Source organism: Cyrtonyx montezumae, unplaced genomic scaffold (genome assembly GCF_038088225.1).
Source record: "Cyrtonyx montezumae isolate F1298 unplaced genomic scaffold, pur_monq_1.0 scaffold_23, whole genome shotgun sequence".
In the NCBI taxonomy this organism is placed as follows: domain Eukaryota; kingdom Metazoa; phylum Chordata; class Aves; order Galliformes; family Odontophoridae; genus Cyrtonyx; species Cyrtonyx montezumae.
The window spans coordinates 6,172,339-6,190,323 of NW_027071970.1; the positions used below are offsets into that span (position 1 = coordinate 6,172,339).

Sequence of the window (17,985 nt, forward strand, 5' to 3'; positions counted from 1 at the left end):
TGTTTCAGAGGCATATATTTTAGTCAGCAATATTTTATGCCAGGAAGCAGAAATGCTATCATACGATAAACCTCAACGAAACTGTTGTAGTCATTCCCCAAAAGTGTATTCAACTCCAGAAGGTAAGAAATACTTTCACTCAGCTTCACAGGGAGCATGAAGTCATACATCTGAAGTGATATAGACATGATTAGAAAGATAATTAAAGAGATAAAGACATTATTATTAGTCTCTGACCAATGATAAATTCCCTGATAAACATCAGTAATAATCACCAATGCTGAGACACTTCACAAGATCCATATGAAGGAAATTACTCAACCAGGTGGCAAGCATGAACAGTACAGCTGTACAAAATGAAAAAGAGCAAAACACTAAGATATATGCTAGAACATGACGACATCTGGGGACAAGTTATTAGTCAGGAACAAAGCTGGCTTCCTGTTATTGTACAACAGTTTATGTAGACTCAGTACCTCTGTTATGTCTCCAATTGCATAAATGTGAGGAACAGAAGTAGCTTCGCTGGCATCAACAATGATCTTTCCAGTTTCAGAATTAGTTTTCACTCCAACAGCCTCCAAATTGAGAGCTTCAGTGTCAGGGGCCCGGCCTAAAGAAAAAGAATGAATTTAGGTAAAAACTATTGGAAACCTTTAGTAGCATTAATCTAAAAAGCTGGCATTCTTCACTGCAGAGTTTCAACAGCTTTGTGTTATTTAATAGTCCAAGTAGAAAGAAGATGAGACACATCCGATACTGACAAATCTGTAAGAGCAGACATAGCTATAAATTGTTGTGAAAGCAGCTCTATTACCATTGCCTTTGTTCAGAATATTTGAAAGAAAGTTATCCTTCAAAAAATATGCAGAACATCATCCACTGCAAAAAAAAGCTGAAGTCAAATGGTTTAAAATGTATTTCACATCCTAAATTAGCTTACTAATGTAAAATGAACATATACACATAATAACAAAGCAACTTTTACACCGAAGATTTCCAACAAACAGTAACTGAATGGCACTCAGTACTAACAATCAGCCTGAAGTGCACTTGAGGATTCCTCCTTTAAAACTACTTACATTAAAACCTCCTTAGTTCCCTCAGCTTGGACAATAAAGTTTATCAACTCTGCTCTCAACCCCTTTGTGCTGAATCATTTAACATTTGGCTCAAACTCTGTAAAACCAATTCTGTAGAATTGACAACTATTGTTTTGATGGATTTAAAAACAAACGAGGCAAATTATACAGAGCCTAGATTTTATTAGTTTCCTCTTCCAAATTACACCTCTTCCATATGATTCTTATCTCTCTAAATATAGGTCACTCCAAATGTAACGCCTTCTATTTATTTTCATGTAAACTAAAACAGATACAAAGTGCAAAATTTGATGGAGAAAATTTGCAGCTACAAAGCACTATTTTTGAGCATAATCACCACCATTAGCTATGTATTTTCACTACTGACCAAGAAGAGCTGCATGCAGCGCTCATAAACTTTTGCACCAGTGGAGGTGGTGCAAAGGCAACAGTCACCTCCACCGAAATGCACCACCCACCCCTCACTGTGCTCACAGCCACTGCTGGGTCCCCATCAACATTCAGTAAGTGTCAATGAGTGTCAGAGGATGCCATTTTTTGTTCTACATGGTAGAGTTCAGTGACACACCTTTGCTCCACACACACTCTCACGTCAGGTGTCATTCTGTCACAGTGCCCCTCTGCTGCCATCTGTCACACAGCAACAAAACATAGTGGGATATTGGTGGGAAGGTTTAACCTCTGCTGCAATACCACCAACATCCACCTCTGATGTTGTGGGCCAGCATAATGAAATAGGAGGCATTACTTCTGGAGCAGCCCTCAGACTTTTCAACCTTTCATCTTTAAAAACATTTTTGTAGTGCTTTCTGCATTAAGTTACCAAAAATGTCTTGATGCAAGCTCTGCTGAGCGGTGTACAGAGTATCTAGCAAAGCTATTCCTGATCCAGAAGTGGAATCCTAAAACCTAACAGGTATTTCAAACATATTTCAAGGTTAATAAGCATAGTGAAATTATCAGATACTCTCACGAGTTGTTAGGGACACAGTATCATACAGAAGAGATTACTTGATTATATCCAAATGAAGGAAGTTTTATAACATCACATACATTTTTAGAAGCTATAAATGGATGTGGACATATCTACATATATCTCTCTCCTGTGTGAGTCACGATTTTGCGTTTGAAGTTAATATAGAGCTGTAGCAAAGCAAAACAAAAAGGGAAATGTGTTTTCATTATAAAAACAAGCTCTTTGATGTTAATGTAGGAAATTATTAAACAAAAGGAAAACCTGGCTTGTCAATACAGACCTAATTATATGTAAACATATGATTCACTGCTTTATACATCTGTCACATAGCCAGGCCCCCCAAACAATGTCACATCTGAATGCCTCTGTAAAGACTTCTGTGTATTAATTTCATCTGGTGAAACCAACACTTCCTCTGGGAGTACTGACTGAAGCTGTCGGCACTTGGCTATCTGTCTGTCTTCCCTTCTGTTGTCCCCATGGGATGTTGATCTGCTGTTCCTTCTCTGCCCCCTGCTCCCCAGTCCTGATGTTATCAGGCAACAAAAATAATAAACCTCCAGGACCTTATCTTGGCTCGGATGTGAAACAACTTCCTACCGTTGTATTTCTCTGTGAATTGAGAGTAAAGCCTGGATATTCTGCAAATGGACAGCTAATGGGGGTTTTCTAGTTTCCCCTTTTTCCTGCCAGGCAGAGCCAAGAGAACTCTTAGCACGCAATGGTAAGCACTGAAAGGGGAAAAAAAAGAAAAACTGTCAATAAAGTCATTTAAAGACTTGTGACAACAACGGCTGGGTTTATCAAACCTGCAGGATAACATTTAACCTTTCAATTCCAATCTATTTTAACATGTGTACCGTTTGGTATAAATAGCTACAAGGTAAAGTGTGTTGCTACTCAGTGAAATTTCTCTCTGAACTTGACGGCCTAAATATTATTTCTGAAAGATATAATAGAATACTAAAAACTAAACCAAGCCTTTATCAGCCCCATGCTGGATCACCTCCATAAAAAAAAAAAATTAGACATCCTGATCTTGCTTCATCTCAAATCTACTGCTGTAGCTTCATGACAAGCTGAAGTGGCTTGGTAACTTTTAATGCCAAATTCAGGAAATTCAGAGATTTCCCAACATTCAGTTACGTGGTATTATAGAATCAGCTCTCAGCACTCTTCAGTAATACTGGAAGAAAATAAGATTTGCTTCACATTTATTACATTTATTTATACTTACATTTATTACATTTATTTACTCTTACATTTATTTATACTCATAGCTTCAAGAAAGCTAAGTTTGCAGCTCTTTCTTAAGATCCAGATGGCAACAGAGATGGCTCTTTTTGTTTCTGAATCCAGTTTGCAGTTTCAGTTTGAAGATGCTCACTGTCCTGAAACTCCCAAATAAAGAGTGTCTGATTTTGCAAGACATACAATTAGCTTTATCTTCTATTCAAAACGGCAAGTTTTATGACAGACATCTGGGAGAATGTAATAATGATGTAAATTCAACTCTGACCCTTGAAGAAGGTTACTCACCTCCTGCACTTCTAATATCAAATCATAATCTCATCTTTAATAGACTAACACAACAACCACACAGCTGTGAAAATCACACACATCCCAGTTAACAGGGTCTGCCCTCATTCACCAACAGCCTTTTGAAATGGTTTTACAGAGTATAACAACATGGCTTCTGGGAGGCTTCAGTCAGCTCAGCTTCAGCGGGTGATAAGAGACTCATCAAAGCACATCTCAGACACATACCAGGCTGGCAATATTTGATGCAGCATTTATGACACCTCCTGAGAAGAAAGCCATAGCTGGAGTGGCTCTGGTAATTGAACTTAGACACAGAATAAGCTGAAGGCAATGCCACGCTGCTGCGACCTCCAGGTGCAGAATCTACAATGGTAGAACTTGAAGCAGCTAAACTGAGCAGAAACCATAGTCAAGTATGAGCAGTAATTGAGTGACAGCATACTCTTGCACACACTAAGATTTCCCAGGGTGATAAAGGTGCAGCTGACAGCAACTCTAAAGTTTTATAATAGGTCTTTTGCAGTTTCTTAATCACAGAAATTGGAATGTCACTTTGCCCCTAGCATTTGAAAAATTCCAAGTTGAGCCAACCAATCATTTTCATGCAGATGGCCGCTGTCAGGATATTGCAGTGTGGCCGGATGGATTTTCTGGCATAAAACCTAAGCCCAAGTCTTCTCCACTTCTTACTTATATATTTGCATTTTTACACATCATTTCATAACCTTAGCAAACCCAACCAGGGTTTAACCTGAGTGAAAATCTCATCTGTCTTCCCAGTCTTGGTATTCTCTTTCATCTTGTTCTGGGTGCCTGACTCAGTCTCCAGAACACTCTCAAGATCCTTGCTCTCTCCTCCTTTGAAACCCTCCTAAAAACTGTACAGATTAAAAGTATACCTAAATAGACCACAGCCAGCTGATAATGATTAATACAGACCAACAAAGCAGAAGCTATATTCAGATTGCAAGAAAATATTGGCTACACATTGACAGCAGAGTACACCAATATTACAAGGACATTTTTGGACATTTCATAGTGATAGATTTTCACCAAGCCTGACAGAATTGGGTGACAAAACACCCAAGCATCTCTTAGGCAGCACTGGGGCAGTTAGGTTCTTTGCTAAGTCCATCTGGCTGTACCATTTCTAATAGCATTGATTAGTAATAATGATTATGCAGAGAAGAAAGTCTCTAGCAGCCACAGTGCATCCAGTCATTGGCTGGGCATTGCCATCCAGCATACATCTGAACTTACTTGCACCTGGCAACAAAATGCCAAGGCCGTGTCACTTTGGTCCTAACTGAACTGCAATAAAAAAAGCCTGCTCCAAATGCTGTGCAACCAAGGTAAACCTTACAGCACAGGGCTGACTTCTAACAATTGTTATTTGCTTTGTTCTCAAGGTCTAGTGCAAGGAAAAGTGTGCTGGAAACACCTCCTGAGAAGAAAGCCATAGTTCACCTTTACATCAGTTCTCCCACATTGAGCTTCCTGCAACCAAAGCTTTCTGCACCCTTCAAGGCTGGTGCTGCAGTCTCAAAAACCAGAACCCACCAACCACTGCCAAGCAAGGTCATCAGCTTCCATCTCCTACACACTTACAGGTGAACAAAACCCACATTCAGCAGAAAAAGTCACACTAACTACACTGGTTACACGAAATTACTTTGGAGCATTTTCTGACATTTTTTTGTTTCTTTATACCACTGCCCAGGCCCAGACATCACTTATCAGATCAACTGTCATCTTATAGTTCAGATTCCAAAACGTTTTTGAACATGCAAGTTAGAGGCATAGTTTAGTACTTAGTTTTTCCTCAGAATGAAGCAGCTAATTTTGTATTTATGAGCTGAGCAGCACAAAACACAGAGTTACATTAAAAGTTTATGAGTGAGTTAAGCAAAACGCACATTTGCATCCCTTTTAATGCAAACATATTACCAGCACATTAAAAATAGCTTTGTAGAAGTTAAGTCTGACTGAATGCCATAAAAACTATACACTGGGAAAAAAAACTAAAAGCGCTGTCTGATGTAACAAGAGAGACTATTCTCATAAGGAATGCAGAAATCACATCTTATTAAGATAGTAATGGATTAAAATTAATGAGAAAGAGGCACATGGAGTTCAGAACAGAGACCCAGAAGTAAACCACACCACATTGGCACTAACAGTTTTCAGAGGTCAACCAAGGTGTGGTATTTTTCACTGAACAGTTCAGAGGTTTGGAAGGCCAAGTTTTGTTCACAAAGAGGAACCTAAAGCCCCTCCTCTTCCTTTTGGGGCTGGCTAAGGTGTACTCACTTTAAATCACAACAATGGTACTTTTCAAAGAACATCTCCAATCATTTCTGTTTTTTTAATTAATCCAAACAGATTTGGCTATAAAACTTGAAAAAAAAGTATATATTAATTAAAATAAATATACACATATATACACACACACACGCTTAACTCCCTTCATTCAAAAGAGATAATCTTATTTTACTGTGCTACAAAATCAATCTGTCAAGCATTCAATACTACACACAGAACAATACACTTCACTCATATGTGATGTGCAACACCAGATCCCTGTTCAACTTATCACTGAGCTAAAAGCATAATTTGTTTTTATAGAAAAGATGATATTATTTCAAAGACACAGTGGCTTTCCTCTGAGCACACCTATGAATGCAAAGGCACTTGAGGACGGTTGTTCCATTGTGCTCACCAGGGAGACAACTCTCTTTTGTAAAGCTAGACACCAAAGCTGCTGCTGGTCATCACTCTTTCTAATAACAATTTACTGGTACACTATCCCACTTTCCCTGTTGAACTAACTCCAGGATATTTGATAAACACCTGCTTAGTTTAATTATCAGTTCAGAGCTGCTCCTCCACAGAATAAGATTCCCATCAGTTACACAGTAATTCAGTATCTTTTCCAAGGTCTTTATGAATCATCTGGACAAATGCCAGTTATGGCAGTAATGTTTTGCCATCAACTGCAAATTAAAATTGAAATACAACTTGTCCTTTCCTGTTATATATTAGCTATGTTGCATCTGCAGAACTCAAAACACAGGTTTCATTCCTCCGACAGCTTAAAAAAGTGCACTGTACAGAGCTTCATCTCCTGCAGCTTGGCCCTGCAGATCAGCAGTTGCATCTTTTATTAAATGTGTCAGTCTTTACCCTTTTCTTTGGACAAATACCCAATGTTCCATCTGTACGAGCACAAACATACTGTTGTTTTGTAGCTCAGGTACATCAGGTACTCATCATAAAAAGTTTTTTTGGTGTCCTTATCAGCAGATGTAATATATATATCTAACTTTTAATATGACATAATATTTCAATACAAAAACAATATCTTAGAAGCTTTTCAGGCTAATTCTCACAGAAGTAGACAGAGCACTAGTGCAAAACAGAAGGACACTACATGACAGAATGAAATAAAGGCCAAGCAAGAGCTGTTCCAGTGATCTGCTTCCTTGCTGAGTACAGTCGCTGCGCAAAGTAACACAAGCTTGTAGTAGTAGCCCACAAAAGCTTGAGACTGAAATCTTTAGATTACATTAAAAATCTATCAAAATATTATTTGCCTCAAAAATTTGGACTGGTTCAAAAAAGCTGCTATAAAAGTAAAGTCAAGTCTGATTTTAATGGCTTATTCATACTAGAAGGGAATTAAACATTCCAATAAGACAGAAACAAAACTTTTTGTAGAAACAACGTAATTTTTCTCCTCCCCCAAGGCTACATGTTAAGACACCAAAACTGTAGCTTACCAAACCCAAATTATCCCACTGTCAGTAAACACTTTTCATGAATCCTATTAATCATAACAATCTATGTAACATTCCAAGATACGTTCACAAAAATCAAGGAAAGATCAACTCTAATTCAGGCTACAATTAGTTAACCACAGTGGCTGCTTTTGAACTAACTCTACAAGCTGACTTTCTTCAATCAGTATTGTAAGTGGCACATCTGCAGACAGGAAATCCTCAACACCACCAAGTTTCCCAGTCTATTATCTGAGACACCTGGTGTGGGTGTGTTGATACAGAGAAAAACAATGAATCATACTGACTGCACATCAATTAAACAGTTTTAACTGTTTTTAATGTTTTGTAATGTAATGTTTTTAATCCTTAAGGGTGGAGTGCCAACTGGAACACTTTAAACAAATTGAACAACAACAACAACAACAACAAAGAAAAAAAAAAGCCCAAACCCACAAAAACACCAGAAGAACCACAAAAAGCCCAAACTGTTCATTCTTCAGTTTCTACATGTGGATCATAACTCAGATCTATGACAGAAATTACAATACATATAGTTCTTTTGTATTAAAATGGCAAGTGGAGCAACATTGCAACTAGAGTTGTAATAGCAGAGAATACAACTTTATTATAATTAATATTAAACCAAGATTTTTTTTAATGGTATCAATTTAAATGCTCATTTTTACATCCTTGACAAAAGTGCATAAATTGACATGAAATTTCACATGTTGGGCTCTGCATGAGAGTCAGAGATAGCATTTAGAAACAGGATTTTTGGGGGGGAAAAAATAGAAAAGGATAAAAAGGCTTCATTTCAGCTTAGAAATGCTGTTCTTCAGTTTTCTGCATCCCAGACAGCATGATGTTTTTTGCTCATCAGCAAGATTTTTTGCTCTCAGAAGTGGAAGCATCTTTTGTTCTGGTGAGTATAATTCACTATCAAATGTTGTTTCTGTAGTATATAAGCCCATTACACTTCTAAGAAAACAGTAATCAAAGTAATCCAAAGAAGATGTTGGTCATAACACACAACCTGCTCTCTCTTTGGAGTATTAGGAAGATCCAAAGCAGACATAACCAGGGGAAAGGGCCAACAGGAGAACAGATTTAGTCCATTGGGCAAAACACAAAACCCTATAAATCGATCTATTCTGTGAGTTCACTAAATCTGTTTAACAAGGGAACAAGTAATGCTTCCCCTGTTTCTATAAAACAGTCATGTTAGAGAAAAAGGATAGCATAAAAATTGAATAGTTAAAAAGGAGTTCCTACAGCTGTTAGTAAAACTGATCATTCTGCATCAAAACAGATTTTTTGGGCAGCAAGTTTAAGCTTATTCACTATGCTCACCATCTGTTTTCTAAATACCACTACTACCTTCAGCCATTCGTTATATATCTAGTATCCCAGATATTCAGGGGGCCACGTAAGAAGAGAAAACAAGACGTATCCTATTCCAACTGGCTTACAAATCCATCAGAACTAACACAGGAACTGAGAGCCATCTCATAAGAGCAAGAAACAAACAGCTTGGAGAAGCAAGGAGGAACAAGAGTGTTTGTTCCTGTTGAATCTCGTAACATACATCATTTAGCATATTAACACTTACAAGAAGTAATATTTGACTCAAAGGAGGCAGAAAATAGATCTAATTCCTGTGTTTGGTGATTACCCCTAGAGCTATTTGTCACAAAATTATTTAAAAATTATTTGCTCTGATTTTGGCATTGTGTATCAGTTCCAAGGAGCCTGAGACATATGAAGGACCTGAAACAGATTGCAAAAATCTCCAAAGTAACAAGGCTCTCTGCAATGAGCTTGGATTTTACTTAAGAGATAATTATTTCTACTTCTCTGATAGGATGACAGCTGTATTAACAAGAAATCTCTAGAAGAAACACAGCCTCTAAGGCAGGAACAAAACAAACTTAGAGTGAGTAGCTCCACAAATAAGTCTGAGTATGTACTTAAGAGAACATCAACTACACCACAGAGGTTGCTGCCATTCATGCTCTCACCTTCTGGGAATGTGTGATGACTAAACTATCCCATTCACTGCCTCCCATACGTAAGTAATTACTATGGATTTGTTTCATTCACTGTAACCTTCATGTGGCTTTAGACTGTAAGTGAACAAGTCAGGTGTGGAAGAAATGAATTTGAAAATGATCAACCTTTAGGATGCTAAATCTTAAAAAGAGGTTTGGCCCCATAGAACAAGAAGTTTTCTTTTCAGAAAGCAAAGCATTACAAATAAACATAAAGATGATCAATTTACCTACTGCCCACATCACTGTGTCAAAGGAATCCGATTCTTCTGTGCCCAGGGTGGTATTTTTCCAGGTGACTTGTAACTTGCTGCTTTCCAATTTTTCAACTTTCGTTGGGACACATTTCTTTAAAAATTTTGTGCCATAAGATTCCATGTGTTCAGTTACTAAAGATGCCATTTGCTGTTGAGTAAGGGGAAAAAACATTTATTCTTAGATATGACCTTTTTAATGTATAACTTCCCCTTCAGCTGCCTTTATGAAATCCAATAAATACACCACACGTTTCAAACATTCTGTCACTCCGCTACTGTGTGTTGTCAACACGTGATGATTTGTTGAGCTAATATGACCTGCAGCTCTGCTCCAAGAGGGACCTGCATCTGAATATTCAGATTGCCTTTTAAAACGAGAGTAGAAAGTTGCCTGTTAGTAAATAATTTGATTTTTATACAAAAATAGCATCTAGAGCAAATTCAGTATAACATTACCACAATTGCTGCTTTCTGGCAGAAATTAAACACTTTGGTAATGCTACTTATGAAAAATACTTCCCTTTGCCATGACACCTGTCATTTCTCTGCAATAATTACAAATCACTAAAATTTCCTGAAAAGTTCTACTACAAAAAGGAAATAATGCATTTGTCCTAAGAGCTTGTTTGAAATAATGCCACACCACAGCTAATGAGTAAAGCATAACATTGACAAGTTTATCCAAGATGTCACTGCTCTGACTGCAGTAATTCAGGTTGCACTTTGTCAAAGGATATATTTATTACTTAAAGCAAAACCACTCACACAGAAGACCTACATGCAGGGTCTTGACTTAGAAAACTTTATTTTTGAAGTTAGTTAATGAAGAGGAAAGCAACAACAGCGTTATATCACTTTAAAGACATGACAGCTCACTAATCAGTTTCCATCAGACTTAGTGTGGCTACAGATTGAATGTAATCGTTTTATATCTGTTCCTACTTAACTCTGAAATTTCCATTGCGTCTTGCTGCCTACAGACAATCAAGTTCTCAGAAAGTCCTGCTGTATTTTATAAAGTGCCACACACATACGTTCAATAATATTCCCTGCTCACTCAGATCTGATGTCATTCCTAGAGCAGATTTCTTCCATTATGAGTGCAATTCCCAAGACACATCCTTATACAATGTTTTGCAAACTCTGCTCCACAAGTTTTAAGGAAAAGACTTTGAAGTAAGGATGGCTGGTGTACAAACAGAAGCTGTCATTACCTGCAGAGGTACTTATCACTGCTTCTTCTAACAACCTTCCTTTCATAGAAACTGTGCTGTTACACATTTTAAAAAAAATCAGTGCAAGTGTGAGTGAAAACCTAGAATTCTCTTACTGTTTTAAGAACACTACACAAACTACCTTCAAGATAATGCTAGCATCAAATCTTGCAGAGACAGAAGATCTCCAATTACCTTTAAATTACTCTCCCTGCAGGCACTACAAAACCACATTCAATTAGTGCCTTTACAAGGTCCAAGAACTTGTCTTTAACCTAAACCCACTGCACTACCACTACTGCTCCTTTAAGCAAATAAATCTGTATTTATGATGTCTGTATAAATCCCCCCTTGACTTTTTTCCCCCTCTCAACTGTATTTCTATTCTTTTTAAACAGGAAGGGAATTATGGCTAAAACTGTTTTTTGTTTTGTCAGTGCAGATGTGATCACTCCCACTTTTTCCCAATCTTAAAATACAGTTTCTTCACTTTAAACTTCTCTTTTGCTTATAACTTTCTCCATCTTATGGTTGATGGTTCCACTGAAATCACTCTCTCTCTCCATGTAATACATACGCTTTATTTTTTAATCTAGTTGTAATTGTCACCATTATGAAAGTCATGAAGTCATGATTTCCAGTTCTCATATCATTAAGTTTTTAGCTTTGTGATTTATTTGCATTCTTCGTAATGAACTCCACACTGAACTACTTCATGTTAAGTCCAGTAACTTATTTTAAAAATCATTATCTGCAATGCTTAGCATCTCGAGATTATTTTAAAGAGATCATCTAATACTTTCAGCAGCGGCGTAATCCATATCCCTCCTCTAAATCCCAATCTTTTCAATCCTGTTTTCAATTAAGCAGGAAAAAAAAATGATTTTTTCTGAATCATATCAAGTGATATGATAGTAAAACATAGCTAATATTTATTTAACTACTCTTCAGAAAGCATGTATCAAGGAGGTTTAGAAAAGCCAATGTCACCTTTTCTTATGGAGACAAAAATAATAAAGTACATCTTGTATTTGATAAACAAGGAGATGCAAGATGTTCTGCACTGACCTGATCAAATCCACGAAGCGGGATACTTCTCATTATGACTGTAGTGTCCAATCCAACACCAGTTAGAAAACCAGCACATTCAAGTGAAACATCTGATGAAGTATCAATTAAAGAAATGTAAACAATAATTTCGTATCAGTGTAACAGAGGAAAAGATAGCATACAGGTGGGTGTTTCTACTTAGAGATACCTAGTTCTCCTCACTCATCTTTAGCTTCCTTTTTTTTGTACAGTATAAAAATCCAAAGCCTTGGAATACTTTCCTCAGAGATAAGATTGTGTTCCAGATCCTGAGAGTTCATCCCCAACTGACCTTTGTTCCCATGACACTACTGCAATAATAGGAAAATTATTCCTATTATATCAAACACAGGCAAAAGAATTTGGGAAATTAAGCTTTCATAGAAAGGCAACTACACTGCTTATAGCCACAAATTATCACTGATTTTCAAAGGATACAACTGGCTCCAACAACCAACCTGTTATACAAAAAAGAAAAAAGGAAGCTGTGGAATGAACTTGTGCATACTTCTGCATGAACAACAATTATTTTTGAAGCATGTATGGTTACAAGATCACAGATTTGAGCAGTGAATCTGATATCATTAGGTGGTAAGAAAGCGTGGCACATCAACTCCAACGCAGACAACACTAACACAAGTGAGGTCACTTTCTTAAGAATTTCAAATATAGCAGGCATACAAGACACATGGAAGTGTTTTTGTATTGTAAAGAGATATTTAAACATATATTCTAAAAGACAAAGGGAAGAAAGCCACAGAAAAAAAATCAGAACAGCTAACATGGTTAAGAGGTATCGCAAATATTTCATCTGTGCTCTGTGGTACTCCTCAGTTGGAAGCATCTGGAGTGGAAACCGACACTTTTTCCCCCAAACACACAATGTCTGTTGCTACTGACAGCTCACGTTTTCAGGGTCTCCTAGCACCACTGCTTCTGAGACAGTACACAACACATAAATGAATCAACAGTCTTATGAGAATTCAAGTATTTTTCAAAATCTCTAGAGATATCCTGATTAGTATGTGCTTCTGATTGACTTAGTAAATTCATTATCTTTTTATCAAGTAGATTACAGTTCCCAAAAGGAGAACTGGAGATTTTACTAACTGCTAAATTTCAATTTGATTTGAAGGCATCTACTTTTTCATCATCTTATTTATCCAAATGACAAATAAATATTTTGTCTTTCTCGTCTTTAAAAGCTCATGCACACAGCTATAGGTGATCTGGTTAAATCTACAGTTGATCTAGTTCAAACTATAGATTTAACAGGATTACTATGAATCAAACACATCCGTTCTAGATCTTCAATAAGATTCCAGTTCCCATGTCTCCCTGTACTTTACACTCTTCCAACCACAAATATCACCACTCTCTTTCGACCATACCTGCAGTTCCCCACATCTGCTGGGTACCCAGCAGACAGAGTTCAGTCACTGTTCTGGGGGTTGAAGTGAGTCTATCTGGTCACTGACTTGCAGCTTCTGGGCAAGCTGTACTCACATTTCTTTGTTACTCACACAATATGCAGGTTTGTAAAAATCTCACAGGTTAGAGACGTGTTCCAAATAACACTTCTACTTACAACAAAGCTCTTTCTTGCATTTTTCAATTAGGAAAAAAGCATCATTAAGGATCAAAATTTCTAATTACCACTACAAGGACTATGCAGAATGTTAAGACTCTTCCTGACTGTGATCTTCATCTACAGAAGCACATGCTTTATAAAGAATTTCAACCACTTGGCAGAGAAAAACACACTGTGAATCAGAATCCACAGGAATGACTGGCAGAGTTCTTCTGGGTTTGTTTGTTTTTATAATGCAGGTCTCTCCCTGCCATAGTACAAAGTTTAAAAACAGCTGGGAGTTTCTGGGTATGAAAGAAGTAGGCTAATTGCATTTTGGAAAGCTAGAGATTTTGGAAATTTACTTAAATTCAGAAATTTACTTGATCTTGAACCACAAGCTCACGTTATCACAGATTTTAAGTAGGCTATTTAATTATAAGAGCAAAAGCAACAAAGTACAAGCATTTAAAACAGAACCTTACCACATCTTTTTACCTATATCCAACAGATTGAAATCTACCAGTCTAGGTTTTAAGTTTGGCAAATAATCTAACACAGAGAGAAATAATTTTTTCTAGCATTACACTATCTGATTAATCTGTGGATAGATGAACATCCCCTCTTTTCAGCCTGTAGCTTCAGGGAAGTGCTGCAAAAAGCCACACACTGCACATAAAGAAATATCTGAGGAGATTGACAGGGAATAGAGTAGGAATATCTGCAATTTATGCACGCATTTGTTCTTTTTCATCAAATGAAAAATATCTGGCAGCTGGCATCCACACATTAGTCACCATCTCTTCTACAAACCAGAGGGTTTCTGGGCACTGTCAGTATCAAAACTGAAGTTTCAAAAGCAGAACCTAACCTTTGCCACACCTGTTCAATCTCTCAATCATTCTGAACATATTTCAAGCCACCTTTTCTAATTCTCTCTGTCAAAGTCTTTCATCTCAGTGCAAGAATTTCTTGTCTGTCTATCTAAGGGACTTTTAATTTAGTTAACAGTTTGCATTCAGAAAAAAAACCAAAAAAAAAACGAACTACAGGACTAACAGTTCTACAACTCCCAGCCATACTCATTTGCAGCTTGGATATGTGCATTTGGAGGAGGAAAAAAGAAAGAATAAGTAAAACACAGCTCAGTCAAAAAACCAAAAAAGTGTTAAACTGAACCTTGGGAGTATTTATAAAAGAAACAAATCCATCAGAAACAAACCTTCAGCAACTCCCTTCTTCATTTGCTAGGACAGAGCCTGATAAAGTACAGAAATGCTACTGTAGTCCCTGAGGGCTTATTTTGACTAAATCTTAGGAATGCAACATATAAACACTAGACTCCCATATTACACTGTTACAACACGTATTTGAAGCAACTGGACAAAAGCCACATTTTCAAAGAAACATCTTGCAAGAATAAGCCTTATGTTTAGGGGTTCTATTTTTTCTCCCCCCTTTCTTCTTTTTTGTAATTTCCTTCTCAAAGTTTGAGAAATGACTGATATAATGCAAAGAATCACACATTTAGTTGTTTTTAAACTGTACCAATGACCCAATTATCTAGTTGATGCTTAGCTTAACATACACTGCATTTTTGCATTAGAAAGTCACAATCCAAACAGCAACTCTATGTCCTTTGAAACCACTAATATTATATTTGTTACAAATATCTTCCTAATATATAGTTTCCCTGCTCAGAATTATGTGAAGATGTTGAACAGGGGACTCAGGCACAACCATAACATGAGCAAAAATAGTACCAGCTGACTTACATGCCAGCAAATGTACATTTCTTACCACAGCTATTTGAGTCACAAAATTGTTTTGGAGTGCTGTGTGGATAGAGCATAAAATTACGTTGGAGTTTCTACCTAACTGAGAACCAGCGTCACAAAAACCCATCGCAAAGAATTGGTACGGCACAGCCTTCGTTTAAGTTCATGCTGCCCTCTTGTGGCTTCTATGGGGAAGTTTGCCACAGCAAGTAAGTCACCTAAATCTATGATGAAAATTCATATTTAATCTCATTTTAGAAGGGAGTAGCATGGAAAAAAAAAATAATCTGTGTTATTTACTTATGAGAGCTGATATTGGGATATTGCTGCATAGTAAAATTCTCAGAAGGAAAACATGAGAGAAAAAACTGGAATATAAGAGGCAATTTTGAACATTTCTCACTTTACTGTACAGAAAAAGTACAAATGCCAGGACATATTAAAGCATTTTAGAGTATCTTACGTCTTCCCGGGAGAGTCTTTTAACCAGAACAGATCATCACTTGTGATTCCATACTCCAGTGCACCTGCAATCTACAAACACAAAGGGAAGATCCTGAATTTGTAACGCAACTGTTAGCAGCAAAGAAAGCAAATACCACCTTGGTCTGAATTAGCAGATGCTCAGCCAGTAGATCAAGGGGAACAATTACTCTCATCTACTTAGCACTAGTTAAACCACGCTGAAAACAGTGGATCCAGTTCTGTTCCTCCCAATACAGCACAGCAGAGGGCCTTGAAGATGGTCAGTGGCATAAGTACAGAAGTACTTCTAAGTGCAGACACATAGCAAAAGTAAAGAAATGTCTCATTCATTATTACCTAAGACAAAGACAGTGAAGTCATTGCAGTTGCAAAATGGCAAGTATAACTTACATGTGTAGGATATTTTGGTCTTCCTCCAGTAGCAATGACAATTTTTTCTGCAGTAAGAGTAGTCTACAAGCAAAAAACACAAAAATCAAGCATTTGAAATGAGCAACATGAGACAAAGCTGGCACTCTCATCTATTATTTATCTGACATAATAACCAGCAAAATGTTAAAAAAAGGTCAGAGGTAAAATAAATTGATACGGGCAGAAGGCTTCTCCTGTACATTTCTGTCACTAACACTCACCATACAATTGTTATGATGCTGGATAAGATTCCGATGACTACTTGGAAAAACAGTTGTGCACAAATGGTAGCTTATGACACAACAGAGAGATCACACCAAGTGACTCTCATCTCTAAGGCCTAGAGTTAAAATATTTCAACAGAGGCACAGTTTCAGACAATGCTAGGCATTCACCCCCTGAGAACTTTTGTTCTCTCAGGTTAGTATTAACCAGTAATATTATACAATTGCCCTCAAAAAAAGCATTAAAAATGCACATTCAGTCTTTTGTTAAATAAGCAGAAATAGCTACTATTTTGTTAACTAACCCATCTGTTTGAAGTCAAATTCAAATAATTGCTTCCCACACACAATTTTCTATTAGAAAGCTAGTTCTTCTGAAACATCTCAGATGGTTTAATATCTAGAGCAGAAAGTAGATGTTGGACACATCAAAATCTGAAATGCTTGAAGTGAACTACACTGCAGAAATCAGTAGAGCAGCTCACCTCTTTACCTCCTTTTGCTAAACCACAGACTGTATGGGAATCTGAAAAACGTCCTTTCATGTTGAAATATTTCACCTTCCTGTTTGGGAGAAAGCAACAACAAAAATGCCCATTTGGTGAAGGAGAATAGGGATGAAAACCAGCTATTTTTCCCCTGTTTGAAGCACTAGAAAAGGCAATCAAGAATAGAAGAAAAAAAAGGAAGCATCTTATATCATCAAATTGTTTGCAGCTCTGCTACAACTGTCACTTAATTCTTTTATCGTAGTTCTCTATACAGCCCCCAATGCTCTGACATGCTTTGGTATCAGGCTATTGATCTCAAATGATACATTCCACTATGCATAGCACTGCTATTTAGAACATTACTAATAGAATCCCCTTTTGAGAGCACACACAAGTGACTCAGCAGTAGTCATAAGACTAGTACCTGTTAAGTTAATATTACTCTACAAAAGGAACCACGTGCTAAAAAACTTGGATATGTTAGATAAATAATTTCTGCTCAGAAAGCAAAAAATTCAGCTGCTCTAGTACAGTGTTACCTGTGGGCCTTTAAGTATGCCACATAAGTCTTGGTGCACAAGCCTGAAATTATTTTGATAAAACCTGTATTTTTGATAAAAAACTTATTAAAGCAAAACCTCTCCAGATCCAAAAGAATATTCCTACGCTGTTAGAAACCCTTCAGCCACGATCACTTTCAACCGCTACTTTCCAGAAAAGAAAAAGAAGGGAAAAGAATATCTCACACTGGCAAGGGCATCTACAGTCCGGAGCAGAAAGGGCATAAAAAGTCAAAATATTAGCTCAAATGAGAAATTCCAAAGGCAATTAATCGATTTTACAAGAAGAGCTCCCTGATTATGGGATGAAATATGAACTTCAAAGTCATATTTACTTGTCTTGGAGCTGCACTCTGTGTCCCCAGTTCAGGGATTTCACATAATTCTGAACAGCTTGAGCCATCACGGACCTATCACAAAGCAAGAAACTGAACATGAGATCACTGAATTACAAACT

The 17,985-nt window shown here is 37.1% G+C and overlaps 1 protein-coding gene across 1 annotated transcript in view; it reads right to left on the reverse strand.

Annotated features, from left to right (window-relative positions):
• The window catches only part of TXNRD2 (thioredoxin reductase 2), a 31,397-nt gene that overhangs the window by 11,961 nt on the left and 1,451 nt on the right, over positions 1-17,985 (reverse strand). Inside the window, exons 4-11 of the mRNA XM_065739061.1 lie at positions 17,864-17,938; positions 16,963-17,041; positions 16,233-16,295; positions 15,820-15,890; positions 12,447-12,466; positions 11,988-12,079; positions 9,679-9,853; positions 477-613 (exon numbers count right to left, since the gene is read on the reverse strand). Coding sequence (XP_065595133.1) covers positions 477-613; positions 9,679-9,853; positions 11,988-12,079; positions 12,447-12,466; positions 15,820-15,890; positions 16,233-16,295; positions 16,963-17,041; positions 17,864-17,938 — 712 coding nt within the window. The remainder of the gene's footprint in view (positions 1-476; positions 614-9,678; positions 9,854-11,987; positions 12,080-12,446; positions 12,467-15,819; positions 15,891-16,232; positions 16,296-16,962; positions 17,042-17,863; positions 17,939-17,985) is intronic.